This window comes from Eretmochelys imbricata, chromosome 3 (assembly GCF_965152235.1).
Source record: "Eretmochelys imbricata isolate rEreImb1 chromosome 3, rEreImb1.hap1, whole genome shotgun sequence".
NCBI classification, from domain to species: Eukaryota; Metazoa; Chordata; order Testudines; family Cheloniidae; genus Eretmochelys; species Eretmochelys imbricata.
The window spans coordinates 85929388-85950039 of NC_135574.1; the positions used below are offsets into that span (position 1 = coordinate 85929388).

General features: G+C 41.5%; 1 protein-coding gene across 2 annotated transcripts in view; it reads right to left on the reverse strand.

Annotated features, from left to right (window-relative positions):
* The window catches only part of TRAF3IP2 (TRAF3 interacting protein 2), a 47359-nt gene that overhangs the window by 12029 nt on the left and 14678 nt on the right, over positions 1 to 20652 (reverse strand). The window contains exons 2-8 of one of the 2 annotated variants that reach the window (XM_077811705.1): positions 20562 to 20648; positions 19545 to 20324; positions 8605 to 8794; positions 6329 to 6510; positions 4578 to 4666; positions 2606 to 2674; positions 326 to 442 (exon numbers count right to left, since the gene is read on the reverse strand). In XM_077811705.1, the coding sequence (XP_077667831.1) occupies positions 326 to 442; positions 2606 to 2674; positions 4578 to 4666; positions 6329 to 6510; positions 8605 to 8794; positions 19545 to 20324; positions 20562 to 20577 (1443 nt within the window). In that variant the 5' untranslated portion in view covers positions 20578 to 20648. The remainder of the gene's footprint in view (positions 1 to 325; positions 443 to 2605; positions 2675 to 4577; positions 4667 to 6328; positions 6511 to 8604; positions 8795 to 19544; positions 20325 to 20561; positions 20649 to 20652) is intronic. The other variant, XM_077811706.1, reaches the window with a different exon arrangement.

Genomic DNA, 20652 nt, shown 5'->3' on the forward strand with positions numbered 1-20652 from the left:
AGCATTATATCAGATCATGCTGGAGGTGGGGGCATGGGAGAGCATATAAAGGGTTTAAGATGATGAACTGGAATATCAAAAATTCCAATTTCATAAAACCACAACGAATATGGAAGAATAAGGCACACATGATTAAAAGGATGTTGTATTAATCTTGAACTGCATTTCCCAGCCAATGATACTGGGTACAAAATACTGACTAGAAGGGAGGTGTTAATGTGAGCACCACAAAGAAAACAAAGAACATGCATTTAGAGAAAGATTTGCTTTTACGAGGAGATGATGCAGATTCCTTTTAAAATGGCAAACGCGTGCCCTCACTTACCATCCTGTGGATGTATTTAGTATGTAAGCCATGCTCATCCCTGTCCAGCTGGGATTCAGCCCCTTCAACATCCTGTTTGTATTTCGGACTGATTGCTATGATTATCATCACCATCTTCTGTTAGGGAGAAAAGCACTCATATGAAATTGTGAAATGCACTATGTTTGACAGAGGCTTCTTGGAAACCTGCCAGTTTGTATTTTAAGTGCTCTTGATGTTCTTGGCAAATATCAGAGGATCTCATCTCATTCATTCTGGCAAGTGAAATACTGTGAAACTCATCCGCACTCTCTCTTCTCTCTTTCTTGCAATTGCTACTTTTACATATAAAACACCTAAATGTCAAGGGATAAGATCAATAGATATTAGTGTTGACCATTTTACAGTTGAAACCACATTAATAAACTTATATGTAATATAGTTATGCCCAGATTTTCAAAAGTGCACATGCCACTACGGTTGTCAGTGGGGTCCACACGTGGGACCTTCAGTACCAAAAGTACAATCTCCTGTCACCTACTACTTGAGCTCCTTTAACTGGGAGAAAGTAGAATACTGTATAGTTGTTGGAGCCAGATACTACAGGGAATCATGATAACTTGCACTGGACCAACATATTACATAAGCGCTTTTTCACATGCCTGACTTGCATACCCATATTGCTTGCATAGACTTTCAAAATGTGGGCTTGTCTTCAAGGATCTCAAAGCACTCTGCAACCAGTAACAAATTAAACCTCGCAACACCCCTGTTAGGTAGATAAGCATTACTAACTCCATTTTATGGATGGGGAAGTTGAGGCACAGAGAGGCTAATTGTCTTGACCAAGGCGACATAGTGAGTTAGATGCACAGACAGAATGAATGAATCCCAGAAATCCAATGCATGAAGCTGTGCACCAAATGATAGAAATTAATGCGGTGCTTTCGACTCTGTCAGCGGGTATCTGTCTCTGGTTTTGTTTATTACAATGATTTGGCTTGATCCCAACAGGGACTGAGTACCCAGAACTCCCATGAACTTCAGAGGAAGTTGTAGATGCTGAGGACTCTCAGGATCAGGCCCATAAGTTGTAGCATTATAGTCTTCACTTCGAAGCAAGCTGCACTTGTCAGAAAAATACAAAGCTGTCAGATTGAGTCTTCGCTTTGCCTCCTAGTAGAATACTAAGTTCTAGTTTACCTTTATACAGTACATTGATCCATAAAGGTCCTAGCTTCACAAAGTGCTTTACAGACATAATAATATACAAACTATATACTGGGAACAGAATTACTGCATTCACCACTGAAATGCAGCTGCCTTTGGGATGAAACACAGTAATTGCCTTAACCATGCTTAGAAACATTATACAGTAATTTAGGACAGGATGTGAGGAACAACATAGCCAATTGAAACTTCAGACAGAACTTAACTACCAGAGTTCAAGTTTGGCCGAGATGCCACAGTTAACACCCCAGCTCGTAGAGAAAGAGCTCTGGGATGTTTAACAAACAGAAGGAATCGAGATCTTGGTTTAATGGTTCATTACATGTCTCTTTTGCTTGTTTTAGTCTAGAACAGGATAAGGGTATAATCATTTTCTTTTCTTTTAAATCAGAAATCCTAAATTAAGCTATTGATCTATATCTGTTCTATCAATGGAAAACAAATCACAAGTGGATTGGCTATGGGAGATTTAATGTTCCCCAAAGCTATGATAGATTAAAAGCAAAGCAGGGCAAAACAACTTCATGCAAATACCCATCTAGCTACTTGTGTTGTGGACCTATTGTTGTACAAAAATGCAGCATCATATTTCACATTCTTTTGTAGAAGCGATGTTGCACCAGGTTGGGGACAGTGAAAGCACAGGCAGGGAATGTATTCTCAGGAGCCTGGAGTAGGAAAATTGGAAAGGGTCTTGGGGAAGGAAGGTTAGATCACTGGCAGCAGGCAGGCAGATAGGGAGATCAAATCAATCAGCCTTGTGGGGAGGGAGAATGTCACGCTAGGCCTGAGGGGATAGACAAGGAGAAAACTTGTGATGTGCGGAGAGGGAGAAATGGATGAAAAACTTGATGGAGGGTGGTGGGGGCAAGGAGAACTGAGGAAAAAGAAACAAATTTACTCATGTTCACTCCACTGTTTAAACTCATTCTCAGTGCTGTATGTTCAGTGTAGATGTGTGCACCTCACATTTTGGTTCTGGTCCCTCACTACTAGTATCAGACTTAAGAATTTTCCTTGTGCCATCTCTGTGGGAAAATATCCAGACAAGATTAGATTGTCTTTACGTACATCACCTAGGTAGCGTTCCATCCACTTAATGATGTCAATGCCTCGTACTGTGTCCTCAAATATATCAATCTGTAAGAGAAGGAGAGTTTGAAATTATTACTTCCCCACTGTTTAGCTGCAGGTCCTGAGGGTTGTGAAGATGGGACAGAGACAGGAGAGTTTCCTGGAACATTTGTAAAAAGTTTACCAAACAAATTTTAAAGTCAAATAGTGTACTTATAGATTCAGAATCACTATTCCTAGGTGAAAGACAGATTAGCATTTACGTATCAAAATCATTGCCTTTTTTTAACTTTAACATAGCTACTTATTACATGTTTTCAGAAAGTCCCAATCAAAGATAGTTATAGTTCAAACCAGAGTGAAACTCCACACAAATTGATGACACTATCCAAAAGTGCTAGTCGGTGCTGAAAATTTAAATAATGGTTTTGAGAATATTCCTGAAGTGCCTGGTCTGTTCCTTCTCCATTTCTGTGGCTTCTGAATCTCCCATTTACTGCCCCCACCCCAACTCTTCAAACCAAACACACACAAGTCTCACCCACAGCACACCCCAACCCAAAACAAAATTTGCCATTATTTCCCTAAGTTGGCATCATTGCAAAAGGATACATGCATTTATGTCCAAGACAATTTATCAGAAAAGATCCACAGCTTTCCTCCTGCAAAATTCCATGATTAATATCTGAGCTTGGCTCCTCACTGCCCTGATCAGCAAGGCTATTGCTATTAGAAGCAGCAATCCAGGCTGCAAAGAGTGCCAAAGGGCAGGAAGCTTCATTGTAATGAATACGATCAGCCTCAATCAGCTCACTGCAAGGTTCATGAGCTCCATAAATTGACAGTGTATGACACTGGCTAATGAAGCACATTTTAACAATTCCAAGGTTTTGGTAGATGAGCCATGTGCCTGTCTCCCAAGTCTCTGTTTTTCTCTTCTTTAAAAATAATGAGAGAACATATTTGGGTACCTGCTTTGATACCATTTTCCTACATTTGTTACTCTGTCTCCAGAGGTGATATCAATGGTCTTCATATGAATTGGTCATATTTAGAATCAAACTACTATAAAGAAGCGTCGCTTGAGCCTCTGGAAAAAGGCTTTGATTCAAGAAAGCAAATAAGCACATGCTTAACATCCATTAAGTCCTATTACGTTTAAAGTTAGCCATGTGCTTAAGTGCTTTCCTGAATTGGGGCCAAAGAGTGAAGGTGGGAGAATCAGACAACTTATGCTCTTGAAATAAGAAAAAATGAGTCAAAATTGGCTTCTATGGATATCGAGTCCTGGAACCTTTGTGGATGATGCTTGTACAGGTGAGAATTGTGTTAAAGAAAACCCAAGAACAGTTAAATGAAAACCTGGATGGCATGTAGGATTGACAGTGGAACACAGAGCCTTTCACACCTCTAGGTCATTGGCTTGAATCCTCCCTAGATATGTAGTGACCAAAAGATCTCACTATTTTATGGTTGTTTCAGTAACTTATGTGAAATATCTGGTGGGTTTTGGCCTTTGTCTGATTTCTAGTGCACAGATGTCCACATCTGAAAAAACACCTACAAAATTAGCTGTCTCTGCGAAGAGGCCATGGTTTGGACTGAATGAACATGAAAATCGAATTAATTTTTCCTGCCCAGAGATGGTCAATCCTAATCAAGGTAGAGGCACATTGATGGAGCAGCACATGAAAGTTCATATGGATGTCCACACTGTACCTAGTTATCAAAAAATGTCTCAAGGACTATCAATATAGCACCTTTCAGAAGCATGAAATTCACATTTAAAAAGTCAACAAAATGTGGATAATCTAATCTAAACTTTTCATCTAAAACCCATTTCTCTTTTACCATTCCCTGAATCTACAACATTTAGTGATGCATAGAAAAACATACACCTCTCTGTTAAAAAAAAATTCTCTCTTTTCTCCTTTATCTGAAAATCATTCTTTCCAGAAGGAATACTCACTGCAGTTTGAAATCCATTTACAAGCAGAAAGTTCACAAATTTCATGACCTCCATAGCTGCATCCACCGAATAGGTTATAAAAACTTTACCTAAGAGAGACATTCATATAAATAAGTGATGAGTCAAAACAGATGATTCAAAGAAAAGGAGTCAGTTTCATAACTTTACTTGCTCAGTTGTGAAGTCAGTGAGGGGGGCTGTGCCTTGTACATTTGACCACTGTGACCAATTAAAGAGTCAGAGAGATTTTGAGGCCAGAAGAGACTATTATGATACTCTAATCTAATCTCCTGCAATAACCCTGGCTATGGGATTTCACCCAGTAATTCCTGCATCAAGGCCATAACTACTGGTTGAGCTAGAGCATATCCAAAAGTGATGTTGTTAGTCTAATTCAGCCCTCAGACATAATGGCTGTAATATGGGATTTTGAAGGTAGATATAAAGTGGTAGAAAATGTAAAGCTCCTGTTGAGAAGTGGAAGGATTTCACCGGAAATATATATCACCTGTCAATGTTTAAAAGGACACCGACCATTTAAAATCCTAACTTTTCCTTGAGAGAGACATTGGAAGACCATTACAGCACTATTTATAAAAGGTGGTATTCTTCTTTTTATTCATAGCCCTGGATCAGGGTTGGTGTAGCGTTTACTACTTCAGCAGGAGTGCTGGGAGGCACAATACACCTTCTATGCCACTCCTTTAGAGAGTGCAGTGTGCACTCCCCTGTGTGGGCTGCATCAATTCATTCAGAGTGGGGACTGAGACCATGGCCTGACTGCCTTTCTACCTGCTTAGGGTAGATAGCTCCACTAGAGCACTGTATGGATACCAGTGTGCCAACCTCTCAGCCTTAAATACCTGCATAGGAGCTTAGCCATAATCTGGCCCTAAGTACTGTGAGATAAATATGCTCCTGAGACAGGATTCAAGGATTTGTGTGGCTCATGTGCAGGAAACAGATTCTCTAGGAATCTCTAGGAATGCTCTGAATTGTATCTACTGCACTGACCTGTCAGGGATTAGAGAACCGAGTAGATTTTTAAAATCTCTATGATTCTTTTAGGAAGTGTTTGGTGATTTCAGTTCCAGCCCCAGACACACACAAACTGGGAAAACTCAAAAATATTTAAAAAAAAGCGCCTTATAAGAGATTATCATGATAAAGTCAGCCAGTCTTAGGCCTCAGTCCCCCATCTGTAAAATGTGGATAATAGCACTGTATAATACTAAGCAACATTAGTATTATTATGATAAGGGTTGCTTTGTAGAAACAGGTGAAGATTCTGAAGGAGAAGGCGGTTCTCATCTTTTCCTTAACTGATCCAATCATCACTACAGAAAAGCCTCTGTGCTTTGATTGGTATTATTTCATTATTAAGAACTATAGTGCCTCCTGCCTCACAGGGACATCTATTTTAGCAAGAAATCAGCTGGTCCATGAAAACAATCCAAGAAGTGTTTGTTTATTTTCTAAAAACATAATGTCAAGTAATTAATGAGAATTATGTTAATCTGTTTAGAGTTCCAAGGGAATAATTTGTTACACCAAACACAAACACATTCAGGACCTGATGACGTTTAGTGCAAAAAGTCTAGTTCATATTAAGTATTTTCTTTCTTTGTTGTCTTTGTGTTCTGATGTTGTTTACATTTTTTATTGCTAAGCATGTAAAGCTGACAGGCTGATGATCACAGACAGCTTTTGAAATAATAAAATCTGACAGAAGAAAATTGCTAACAACTTACGCAACTCTTCTGGCAAATTGCTTGTTCTCAGAGTTCCCCTGGCTGCAGGGTTACTAAAAGGTCTTGGGACAGCAGCTGGGGGCAGAAAATTGTTAACCTGAGCTACGAAGTCAGAAGAACACCGATAAGCGTCATCTTGGGAACATGCCGTGGGTGGCAGCCCTCCATTGGGTAGCTGGTTTCTAGAAGAAAAAAACAAATGGTGATTTCTTATATACATACACACACACAAACATAAAATTTGAGTTCTTTTAAAGACAAACAAATGCTTTGTTTTAACAACAAAGAGACTTGGCTTATCAAATATTTACCAAATAAGAACATAGGACTGAAAATCTGAATTTAGGAGAGATTTTGAAGAGTCACCACTGGCTCAGCTTTTCCTCAGATCTATTTGGGTGTGTTTGGATATGTGTTTCCATTGATACTTCCTGGCTGGAAGTCTACCACACTGATGTAGTTTATTGCAAAAATTGATAGAGTCTGACCAGAGACACTGGCCTAAAGAGGAGAATCAAAGTCTGAGGTACCCAGACTACAACTCCCATGAGACACCATGGCAGCATTTCCAAACTGAAATATTTTGGTTATGGAACAAAAATAAAAACTGTGGAAAAAAAAAGTTATGTAACCAATTATAGTGGATATGATTGAGCGTTACCATGTTAGAGACTTGCGTTCTGGGCCTTCAGTGACCTTGTATAATGCTTCTAAGTAGTTATTTTTTAAAAAAGAGGAGTAGGGAGAGAGTTTTCAGCAGCTCTTCCCCAGCTGTGTTCTTGGCTGGGGTTTATGGCCTTAGAACACGCTCTCTCTCTCTCTCTCATTCCCCGCCCCCCCCTTGTCCCTGGATGTGAATGACAACAATGTATTTTTTGTTATCAAATTAAAACTTGCTGGGTTTGCTCTGGCACCCGTTTTCTTTTATGGGTAGAAAGTTATAAGATACTCTATATAGATAATCCCTGTCAATGTATAACTTGTATTCTAGGAATCAGTGCAAAGAAGCAGCAATGTGGCCAAAAGATGTTTTGGATTTATTGCACAAAGGGTACAAAGGAAAATGAGACATGCTCCAGAAAAAATCAGTCACAAAAACGCCTATTTTCCACAGCTGCTTAAAAACTTTCCAGAACTTCAAACTGACAAATAAATGCCAAAAGTTATCATCCATTTTAAAAACTTGACTGAAACTCTCTCAAGACATTAGATATTCACCATCCTTTCCACTGACAAGTTGAAAATCTCTAATGCAAACTTAATTTGCTACTGCATCTCACTTTGCTCATTATTGCTCTTAATTCTCTGGAGGCAGAGAATGCTATGTAGCCACCAGCCGGGACTCCAGAGTTCTGTTGCTAGTTCAGTTTCTTGCCACAGGCAAGCAACATAGCTAAATATTTTCATAAATGAATGCCTAAAGGTAACCCACCTTAATTCATACTTCAGCACCTAACTAAAGGTGGCCTGATTTCCAAAGGTGCTGAGTGTCTGCAGCTTACACTGAAGGTAACTTTAGGTAATCAAGTTTGAAAGAAATTCTCTCATGTTCCCTCTCTCTTGAGTGAGGATAGCACATTATATAGCACAATGGGGCCCCTAGGGTGCTATAGTAGTAGTAGTAATAATAACAATAAAAATACTACTAATAAATAATAATGACGATGTGAAGCCCAATGAATGAAATGTTTGCAAAGTTCTAGGAGATCCTCAGATGAAAAGTGCTACATGTGCTATGTTTTATTATGTCATGAGAAGTCGATGAACATGCTGGAAGTGTTAATTTAGATAGCTATCAGAATTAAACAAGATTTTTCTCTCTTTTCCTCTGAGCTACAGAAGAGATAGGGATGAACTTATTTGTTGCAAATCACTGAGGAAATCAAGGCTGATCTGGCCGGCATATCATAAAACTGGAGGCTAAAGAATGTAACCTCATTGATCTTTTTCATAAATGAGGTGGGGAGGGAAAGAGTTCTGAAGCTTCAACTAAGATATTTCCAACTCCTCTTCCTTTTAATCTTCAAGTATTTACACTTGTGCACACTTCAGAGTAACCGGCTTTAAAATTCTGGTACCAAGCTGAGAGTCTGTATTCTGCTATGTACGAGGCCCCATTGCATGGGAGATAGCAAATAAACTTAACAATAACCTTTCCACACACATGCCAACAAGAAACACTAACATTACAGGCTTTACAAATACCGGTTCCAAACTCCAACAAAACTGATCTAGAATTTTCAAAGTTTGTGTCCCAATTCTCAAAGGATACTTACGGAAATCGTGGGCATACTGGAGAGGAGCATTCTCTTTGTGGAACTCTTTCTCCATTGCATTTAGGAGCATGAGGATTTGAATAGTTATGGATTACTTGCTGGGAAGGATGGATGACTCTCATGCAAGGTCCAGGAACAGAAGGCAGTGGTTGCGAGGGTTGTGCAAAATGTTGGAAGGCAGTCCTACCATCTAAGAAATTAATAAAATAAACACAAGGATCTCATCAATTTAATTTTGACTAACTGGAAGTTTCCATATTTCAAACACAACCTACTTCATTTCTAGGAAAGCTCTAGCAGCTTGTAGGTTATATAGTGTGATCAGTAGCAAGTTTAAGAAACATTTTACAGAACAAAGTTCCATGCTTGAACAAACAATGGGGTTCTGCTTTCCACAATGGGTTGGAATGTTGGGAAGATTGACAGGTAAATAGTGAGAGCTGGTCTTCATCCATATTTAACATGCCTGACTTTTTTGGGCTTTAACCTGAGAAAATGAATCATCTCAACAGGTTCACGAAAGCAGAAGAAAAATCCTGGAACAAATCAGTTTGCAACACTAAGGCTAAACAGACTGAAATTATTGTAAAGGAAAAGAGAAAAATTATCTTTCATTTTGTTACTTCATTCTGAACGAATTTGCTGTCTGTCTAACAGTAACCTCTTAAGGCCTTGAGGCTGGTTCTATTACTATCTTAAAGGAAGGTAATGTGACAATCCTTGCTCAAATAACTTCTTTGCAAAAATGCTATTGGTTTTTTGATGTGCACATCATAGTATCTATTAATTATTAATTTTTATTATTATTTGTATTACCATAACACCTAGTCATGGAGCAGGAGCCCATTGTGCTAGGTGCTGTACAAAGACAAAACAAAAAGATGGTTCCTGCCTCACAGAGCTTACCATTTAAATTTAAGACAAAAGACAATGGGTGGATGCAGACACAAGGGGGAGTACAAGGAGACAATATTTCTGATAGGTTACTGTTCACTGAGAACACAGCCTAACTGTTCTCAAGGTTTTGTGGGCCCCACAGAACAGGAGAGGTTTTAATGAGGGATTTGAAGGAGGATGGTAAGTTAATTCCATAAACATCTGCAAAATTATTGCCTTCGAACACATTACATGGTGCAGCTGTACAAGCAGTAGATCACAGCAAGAGTAGGGGCTCAGATGAAGGGTCTCATTAGAAAGTGCTGGTATCCAACCTTAATTGGAGGTGATCTACACAGCCACCCAAGTTTTCATTTTTCAGTTGTAACATTAAGACTTTAAATTTTATTTTTATTGTATTTTGGGGTCTCAAAACTTTTCTGTTCACTTTCTGTGCCGGGGCTGAATGTCAATCAGCAGATCAAGGCACAGCAAAGCAGCACCCAGGCAGCTGATAGCAAAGGCAATGAATGCCAGGACACTGCACTACTGTGTGTCATTCCAGAGTCTTTCCTCTTCAAGGGTCAGGTATAGCTGGGCAGAGGGGACCACAGACGTAACTGGAGTGGGGAAACTGAACTGAGGCTGTACATTTGAAGAGCTGTGTTGTTGCTGATAAACAGGAAGTAACTTCTAATGAGCTACAAGAGGAACAGATGGGGAAAGAGACTTTCCCTTCAGCATCCCACGTCAGCATTCATTGCCAGGAATGGCTCCCTGCCCCAGTGGTGGCACTGGCAGCCACATGCCCTCACCCAACTCATCTCTAGACCTTCACATGTGTAATGGCTGTTTTGGTATATACAAAGTATAGTTTAGGCATAAGCAGAAATAGAAAGCAGTGGAAGCAACTTGTATCACAGGCTGGGGAAACGGAGTCCATTGCTTTGGTCTCTCTGTGGACTCCCTAAGATGGCACTGCATCAGTTGCCAGTCAGGAGGCAATTATCAGGACTGGAAAATTATTTTTTTACAGAATGAAAGCTTAAATTATGCAGAAGCAGATGGGACAAGAGTGAAGTGCTAGACATGTTGCCAACTCTTGCTATTTTATCATGAGTCTTGTGATATTTGGTGGTTTTTTAAAAACCCTGATATCCTGGAGACATATTATAACATGACAATCTCAGTTTTCATCTTAAAAATTAAGTTTCTAGCCATTGTGCTCACAGAGAAAGTGTGACCCAAAAGACTCAATCATCAGAGGCAAATAAAAAGAACTCAATATTTACTATATTTTAAAATCTTGTGATTTTTAATCCAAACTCATGATTTTGAAGTGTTTGGGGTGGGCAATACTACGCTAGTAGGTCATATTAGCTCAGACTGACAATTGGGCCCTTGTTTGAATCATATTTGGAGTTCTATGGGGGATTTGTTTATAAATCCACAAGTAATTTGTGTGTTTACTAATAAAAGTACTTGATATTCTTCACATTAGTTCTCTTTTTATTTACATTTGTTTACTTTAGAACTACATGCTATTTAGAGTCACTATTTCAGTGTCCTAAAGCTAAATACTCTCTATTTTTTCAGCAACTAAATAATGAATGCTCTTATTGCCTCTCATTATGATAAACTCCAGGTAACTTCCTTCCATAGTAAAATGTTAACAGAAACAAAAAACATGGTTATAGACAATTGCCATTTATGGTATTGCCTATTCCAGATGTTAAAAAAGCCAAGGCCCGAAAAATCATGAGATGGGCTTAAAAACAGTGACATTTTTAGACAATCATTTTCTTTGCCTTCTGGGATTTGAGCCTTTAGAGTACAATGGAATCATGTTTTCAAGCTTTTCTTGTCAGCCATGAGGGCTAGAGACTTAAAAAAAAAATCAGTTATTGTAAGTCTGCTGATAAAATTATGAATTGGCAACATTCTATTTATTTGTACCACTGTGGGTTGTCCGTCTGTCCCCCGTCCCCCCCGCCGCCACCCTATTAGCTGTGTCACTGCTAGGCATGGTTTGAAAAAGCTCAGAGGGAATGCAAAATGAAAGTAAACATGTTTTGGGGGATGTTGCTTGTAGTCGGCTCGAGGGGGACAGGCACTGCTATGTGACGGACTGGGTTGGCTTAAAGGATTTTAAGACAACACAGTCTCACCTCTTTCATTTGGATATTCCTGATGCTATAATAAATGGGTATTACTTACCTGTAACTGGAGGTTCTTTGAGGGATGTGGTCCCTATCTGGATATTCCACATGTGGGACATGCATGTACCTGCATCCAGATTTTTTTGTTTGCAAGCAGTGTCCTTTGGCCTTTATGTGTGCCATTGCTCTCCTTGTGCTCTGAACTGAGGGCATAAAAGATAGTGAGGGCTGATGCCGCTCCAGTTTCTTATTCTTACCTCAGTTAAAACAGTCCGCAGCAGAGAGCAGGTAGTGGAGTATAGCTAGGGAGCACACATCTCGAAGAATCTCCAGTTACAGGCTAAGTAACCTCTATTTCTTCTTCAAGTGATTGTCCCTATGTGTATTCCACACATGGGAGATTAACAAACAGTAGTCAGACTGCAAGTTGGTGCAAGGATGCAGAAGTGATAACTAAATGAAGTACTGCTGTCCCCACAGCTGTATCCACAGTTGACAACTGGATCAGAGCTTAATGTCTCATAGAGGCATGAAGAGAGTTCCAAATAGCTGCTCTACATATCTCTAGGAGAGGTACATCTCTCAGTTATGAGGCCGAAGTAGCTTACTCTCTAGTGGAATGAACCTTCATCCCCTCTGGAGGGGGAATATGAGCTAGTTGGTAACTGTGACTCAATGCATCCCTTTATTCACACCCTGCATACGATTGTAATAATCTTTGTATAAAATATGCCATGTGAAGTATCATTTGAAAACTAACAACTCAGTGGTCAATAATATCATGGTGAAATGTGTGTAGCAATGTTATATGTGAACTTATGAACACAAGCTAAAATTATGATTGAGATGTGTTTATCAGACAAGTTTGGGGAGGGGGTAAACTTGTTTTTCAGAGACAAAGGACAAGCTAATGCCTCTAGCCAGGTGTCCTCATCGCTGATTGGCAATCACTGGTCAAGTGGCCATTCTATGGCAGCGAAGGGGGGCAGCGACAGATCAACCTGCATTTTAGCAAGCAACCCTGTGGAACTTCTTTCACCACAAGAATCCATGTCTCCATACTCTCGGCGGGAAGGAAATTTATCTAGGGGTAACCCTCAGGAAAATGCATTTCAAAGGGTGACCGGACTATAAAAGCTAGAGACAAAAACACCCCAGAAATTCTCTCTCTCTCTCCTTATCTCTCTTTCACCTAAAATGACAAAGGAACCAGCCTTTGGACTTTGGGAGGGGTTCTGATCTGAGAATTTGGTCAGCCCTGTTGCTGGGAGTATGTGATAAGGATTTTACCTTGAACCAAATCTGGTTTGTTATATTTTAGTCACTACAAAGTGTTTTATCTTTATTTCTCTTGTAACCATTTCTACTTGTACTTGTACTCACTTAAAATCTCTCTCTTTGTAGTTAGATTTACTTGTTTTATTCTTTAAACGCAGCATTGGATTAGTTTTGACTAAACTGAATTGTTTAGGTAACTCCAATTAAAGTAGCAAACTGTTGTATATTGACCCCTTACAGGAGCAACAGAACTTTAATATCTGCACTGTCCAGTAGAGGGCTGGACAGTACAGAACATATGTTTTGGGGAAATGTTGGGACTGGCTGTGTGTTGGGGTCATCTTGCAGTAGTAACCAAGGCTCCTGGAAGCCAGAGAGTGGCTGATGTGTTGTTGATAGGGCACTGGGGTCAGAGCTTCTGGGTCAGGGCTGTAGCTATATACAGACATTGAAGGCATGATCTGCATGCAGTTTGCCTGTTTGTGAGTGGCCCACTTGGAAGTTACAACAGCAAAGCATTGTGAGGCACCAAAGCTGCAGGGCAAGTGGTGATGACCCCTCACTGGTCTGGATTGCACCCTGGAATGTGACAGTATCAAAGGGTAATACAACCAAAGATCCATTCTGAAATTCTCTGCGTCAATACAGCTTGACCCCTGGACCTCTGCTATGGAAACAAATAGCTTAGGGATATCTCTTAACGTTACTTGCAGATAAAAGGTCAAAGCCCTTCAGATGTCTAGGGAATGCAACCATCTCTCTTCATCTGAGGTATGAAGTTTTGGGGAAAAAAAACCTGGTAAATGGATTACCTGACTTATATAAAACTCAGAAACTAATTTAGGAATGAATCTAAGGTGTGGTCATAACGAGACCTTTTCTTTACAGAAGGTAGCATATGGTGAGTCTGACTCTTCTGGCTGACATTACGGCTAGTAGAAATGCCCCCTTCACAGACAGATGCATGTGGCTGGAGGCTCAAAGGGGGGATTGGTGAGTGACAATAAAATTGGTGAGGTACGAACTTCACCAATGGTGGCAAGGATCTGAGAATCCCCATCAGAAATCTAGTTGAAACAGGATGAGTAAATATTGCATACAATAAGAACTGATCGCTGCTAAATGCACGCGCAGGGAACTGAGCATGAGACCCAAAGACTCAAGGGTAAATAGATGCTCTAAGATAGCAGGGATAACAGCAGATTCTGGAGACAAGCTGCGCTGGTGAGCCCAAGAGGAGAGAAACTTCCATTTTGCTAAGTAACGGCATCTTGTAGAGTCTTTTCTACCTGGGTTAAGCATGGATTGCACCCTTTTAGAATGAGTGATCTCTTTCTGATGCCCAATCAAGTACCAGGCCCTGAGGTGCAGCAGTCCCAGATTGGGGCGGTGAATCTGCCCTTGTGCTGCGTTAGAAGATGCGGCAATGTGGGGATGTTCATGGGTGGGTGAACTGAGGGCTTCAGTGGATCTGTGAACCAGAACTGTGTCAGCCAGTTGGGTGCAATCAGAGGGACTCAAGATCTGTCTTGGTGGATCTTGCGTAGAACTTGCGATACCAATGGGGTGGGAAGGAAGGCATATACCAGGTGATTCTTCCATAACACCGGAGGGTATCTCCCATCAAGCCCTTGCCCAGGGCTGTTCTGAATAGTACTAAGGAAGTTTCCTGTTCTCCCACGAGGCAAAAAGGTCCCAGGCTGCCATTTCCCATTGGGCAAGACATCACTGAGAACTGAATTATGACTTCCATTTGTGATTTGCAGAAATATGTCTGCTCAGGCAGTCCACTAGGGCTGTGGCTCTCAACCTTTCCAGAATACTGTACCCTTTCAGGAGTCTAATTTGTTTTGCATACCCCAAGTTTCACCCCACTTAAAAACTATTTGCTTACAAAATCAGACATAAAAATACAGAAGTGTCACAGCCCACTATTACTGGGAAATTGCTGACTCAAGTATATTTGAGCCTGTCTTTCACTCATGAGCCTTGTCTGAAGCCCAAACCCAGGCAGCGGGGCTGAAGCATGTAACTTAGCCTCACTGAGCTCCCTGTGGTGTGTTACCCTGGGCAATTGCCCTGCTTGCCACTCCTGAATGCTGGAATTTGGACACTCCCTAAACCCATCCCTCGACCCCCCTGCAACTCCCAGGTTGAGAAACACTGTCTAAATGAGTTGAGTACCCCCAGAAGATCTCTGAGTACCCCAGGGGTACATGTACCCCTGGTTGAGAACCACTGCACTAGGAAGTTTTGCACCCCTGGTAAATATGCTGCTGATATGGTTATGCCATGGCTGATGCACCAGTTCCAGAGGGTGATTGCCTCTATGCACCATGGGAGAGATCTCATTCCTCCATGCTTGTTTGTATAAAATACCATTGTCACCTTGTCTGACCTTCTTTGGACATCGGGATCGGATGAGTGGGACAAAGACGTCACAGGCTCAGCAGACCATCTGGAGTTCTAGTAAATTGATATGCATTCTGGACTCCTGTAGGGGCCAGATGTCTTGTGCCATAGGCTCACCCATGTGAGCATCCCAGCCCAAGGAGGAGGTGTCAGTAACAATAGTTGCGTCGGGAGTTAGTGTCCCCATCTGAACTATCTCTGGTTTTGTCCACTAGACAAGAGTGTCTAAAACTTTGGGTGGAAGTGTCACTTTGCCGTTTATGTTGTCCTTCTCTGGTGAGTATATGAGAGAAGTCATGCTTGTAGGCAGCAAAGATGAAGCCTGGTGAACATGTGTGGATGAGACCACATGGCCAAGGAGGAAAAGGCAAGTTCTGCCTGAAATCCTGGGTCTGATAGTGACCTGATGTATGGAATGGTGCATAGCCTGAACCCTTTGAGAGATAGATAAGCTCTTGGTGTAGTTGAGTCTAATGTTATCCCATAAAGTTTCTGAATCTCGTGGGGGGTCAATGTGGATTTTTTGTGATTGACACAGACAGCCAGAGAAGGCAGAAGGCTGAGTATAACACTGGTTGCCACTGGTTTTCCTCATCAGAAGTCAGTCATCGAGGGAAGGCAAGACTGTATATTCCTCTCTTCTCATCCACTACTGAAAAAAACTTTGTAAAGATCCTGGGAGCTATAGTTAGACCAAAGAGGGGGACTCTGAATTGGTAGTGCTCTGCATCGGAGAGGAGCCTGAGGAACCTCCTATCGGCTAGATGGATGCCTGTGTGAAAATATGCATCTTTCCTACCGAGATCCATGACACAGGTGTCCTTTTCTAATGAGGGAATTATTGGTGCCAAGGATATTGTGTGTAATTTTAGTTTTCAAATGAGCCCATTCAGACTACTTCCAATTGAGAATCGGCCTCCATCTCCAATTCTTCTTGGGGATCAAGAAGCAAGGGGAATAGAATCCCTTCCCTTGATGTTGAGCTGGAACCTTTTCTATGGCTCCCTTGAAGAGAAGGGAGTTCTAGAATAGAATATTCTCATGAAAGTGGTCCCTGAACAGGAACTGGGAAGGGGGTTTGTATGTATGAGGTACCAGAAACTCGATTAGATAGCCACCACAAATAGTTTCTAATACCTATTTGTTTGAGGTTAGGGCTCTCCAGTTTTTGGCAAGTTGGGTAAAGGTGGCCTCCAAATACCAGAGGAGGGGAATGAAGTGGTATCAAAAAAGGGACTTGGGTCTCGACAGTCCCATCAAAAGAAGCTCTTCGCTTGGTGGTTAGAGTATGATGTGGCAGTGGATGTTGCAGAGGCTGGGTTCTTGGATCTATAGACCTTCTGTCTTTTGTGTGGTGGCTCCTGAGGACAGATCTGGGATGGTACTCTGCAGTTCTCTAGGGAAATCTGGGGATTGTAACCACAAGTCTCTCCTCATAACAATGGCCATTATCAGAGGGAGTAGCCTATGGGTGCTGTTGTTTGGACTGCTCTATAGGAACCTGCACCACCACAGAGTTAAGTGGTACAAAAACTCTCCCTCTTTGGGTGGAACAAGGTAATACTTCTTAGCCCTCTTAGGGGCGGGAGCACAAGAAGCAGGAGTGTGCCAAACTACTTTTACCTTGGATGACCTTGTTGATGGGGAGGACAACTTGACTGGCTGCAGAATGTTGAGTAAACTGAGCTGAGGCTCCTGGACTTCCTCCAGCTGAATCTGTAGCTCAGGACCCACTCTGTGCATGAGCTCGTGGTATTGTTTAAAGTTGTCTGGAGAAGATGGAGTAACCCCCTCTCCAGTAAGATGACAAGATTGCTCCCAGAACTGTTGTAACCAGTGGATCTGTCTCATCTTCCCCTTTCAGATATTCTGACAGGACCGGTTGCAAGAGTCTGGGCAATGGTAAATAGGACTCCTGCACTGATTCTTGGTATTAGGGTAGGATTTTTGCCATCTCCAATATTGACAGTAGGATGGATCAACTGGCAGAAGAGGACCCCATGGCATAGGATACCCCAGAACTCCAATCATCTGGGATTCTTGTCTCGTGTCACCTCTGTGTGAGGCAGCAGAGACTCCTGCGGGGCCTCAGAATCATCAGAAGAGAAAGCTGGATCTCCTATCTCCAGTGTAACCGACATTACCGATGGTCGTGCCTCAAGGTGGGATGGGAGAACAACTCTGCCTCATCAGAATTATCTTCCTCTGGTGTCCTGGAATAGAGATGGTCCCAAAGGAAGGGGTGAATGTGGATAGGGAAGAGCAAAGACGTTCTCTGGGGAGATGTAAGTCTCTGATTGCCCATTGGTGGAGCCATTGGAACCAGAGTCTCCCTGGTTACTGTGGTGGTTGGCTCCCTCCAGGTCATGTTGCTACAGGTACTGCATCAGCTCTAGAAGTGGATGGGAGCACCAGGAACTCTTTATCCTGACCCTCCACCATCAGAGCAGACGTTGGAACTGTCGGATCTGTACCTTTGTGTACCTCCTTCTCCTATCAAAAATATTTATTCAGGCCTAAGTCCTTAGCACCTACGTGCACTGGCTCTCCTCACTTTGCTGGGGTCAGGAAGGGATCTTTCATCTTTGGGACAGTTTTAGATTAAGATCACTTATCCTTATGTCTGTGGGAGTGTCATTTGCTCTCCTCTGAGCCCTTCTCCTTAGGCTTACCAGTCTTAGCCTCTGTTCCTGAGCTCATGCTCAGAGGGGTGCTGCCCTCTTGGTAAGACTGTTGTGGGGGGGGGGAATGGCCCCTGGCTTGGATCTGATTGGGGCTTCATTGCTTTCTTTGTGAAAAATGCTTTTTGAGTCTCAGGTCCAGGTCCTCACAAGGTCTGGGGGAAAAGAGCAGCACACGTATGGCAGAAATGTGAGCCTCCCCCAGGCAGTAGAGGTAATGTTGATGTTTGTTGCTTGCTGAAAAGGAATGAGGGCAGGAAACACTCTCTTTGAACTCCAGGACCCAGGGCATAACCCCAGACTTCTCGGAGGGAGAAGTCCGGGGGCGGGGAAGGGGAAGAAAGTGGGGAAAAACACTATCTAACTATACTATGTATACTATACTATAAGAACTACTACAACTATTAAAACTAACTATATAAGATATCTTACAGCAATGATACAGTAAAAAAGGAACTGAGGACACCAAAACTTGCAAATAAAGTCACACAGCGACAATGGCTGCAAAAAATTCTGGACTTGTGTGCATGCATATCCCATATGTGCAATACACATAGGGACAACCACTCAAAGAAGAAAAATTACTTATCACAAACACAGTGGAATCATATATCCATGGTTTCTGACATCAAGTGCGTCATATAATGAATATGTAAAGTAACAGTCCTTGGGCGAATAGCTTTGCTGAGAGGATTTCTTTGACATCAAAAGCAGTTTTACTGTTCTTTCATGAATGGAAGATAGCAGGTGCTCAGGGCTAGATTACAGCCTGTGAACACAATACACTATATTGTTATTGCCTAGAAAATACATAATAGAATGCAGTAAGTGCAAAGCCTTATTGTGGGCTGTGATTGCCTAATAATCATTTGAAATTTAGAAAGCTGTCAGGAGGTGATTTATGCTGCACTGTGCATGTAACAGGGAGGACCACAGTTTCCAGCTTCTTGGTCCTGACCAAATCCATTCCAGCCATTTGCTGTTTGTCTTTCGGATATGATTGAAATATTGCTTTGATTTCTCTGTGGGGATCCTCCCCTTGTTCACATTTTAAAATAAACTGTACCCATTCTGTTAGTGTACAGCTGCACACAATGTGTGTGTGTGGAGGAGGTAGGGAGGGAGGGAAGAAGCAAGGGGATATTATGAATTTAGCTCTTCTTCTCCAGGAAGTTAAGTGATGCAAGGAGAAGAGAAATGACCAGAACATAAAACAGCAGCAAGGAAGTTGGAACACAAAATGCATGACAGGGAAAGAATAGCTTTTCTGCAATAGCACCAACTGTGTTCTGATGAGTGAACTTTGAGGCCTAGAATGGATTTATCTGAATTGAAGGTTCTGCCTTAGCAAATTCACTGACATCATGCCAACATTTAGGAAGATAAAGGGGTTAGTAATAGGTGTTGGAAAACAATAGATGCATCCTGTGAAGGAAGTACAGTAGGAATAACAACTTATTAAAACATAGTTTGGAGCTAAGAGGGTGATACCATAGAAAAGCAGATTAAATGCTGGTCAATAACATTAACTTACATGGATTTGGGTGGTGTGGATCAGCTGGACAATGGTATCTGAGGTTCCAGTGAGCTTGTGGAGAAAAATTACGGTGTAGCATTTGTTGGTATACAGGATACTGCTGAGGTTCAATTCTGAGAAACTCTCTGGATATTAATGGCCCTGGAAGGTCCTGGGGGTTAAACACAGATGTAAGTGGTAACGGAGGTTCTAACTGCCTGATGCCCATGACATCCCAAAGCTGAGAATCATATCCAGTGTCTACAGTTGGCAGGTCGAATGGTGCTCTGTTGTTTGATGGCTGATGTGATTGTAAATTCTCTTGGCTTTTGTCATCAAATGCATTCTGTGAAACATCAGAAAAACTTTTGTTTGATTTACTAGAGTCATGTCCAGTATAAGGAGAATCAACTGAAAGCTGAGATCTCAATAGCTTATTTGTTTTCTCCATAGCTAAAAGATGAGACTGAGGTGGGAGCATCCCAGCCTCTGATTCAGTGGAAGGCACATCTTTTCCAGAATCCTGATATCTTACCCAAAGACTACTGTCATAATCCTCCCTTGCTATGTTGTGTGGTACAGGCTGATGATAGTTTGCAAGCTCTGAGGATTTACGTAAATGTGACTGATCAGCCAAGGAATTTTGAGACATTTGAGTTGGATATGGTCCTAAAGGTACCAAATTCTCCGTATTTTCAATAGAAGGTTTCAAAGCCTCTTCCAGTGAATGTTCTGGAAATGGGGACCAGAATGCAGATTCATCAACTTCAACTGGTATGCTTCGACTCATCACAGTGCCTGAAAAGGGAAGAACAAACAATATAAAACTATCTGCTCACAGTTAATTCCTGGAGTTACTATGAAGATAAACTTATATCTTCAATGTTATGATTCAAGACCACAGAGTGAAACTTTAAAGACAGAATATGACAGAGCAGTGATGCGTTTTTAAAGACAGATCAACAATAGAAATATCTCTGCTTGGTTGACTTTTGATGAAGAAACAAATGCATTGAGCAATAGCCTTTGACTAACCTGCAATGGAGGCCATTTTGAGTTTTTGTGAAGACTGTGGAAATATGAATCAACTTTCTTAATTTGGTGCCAGGATTTTCCAACAAACTGG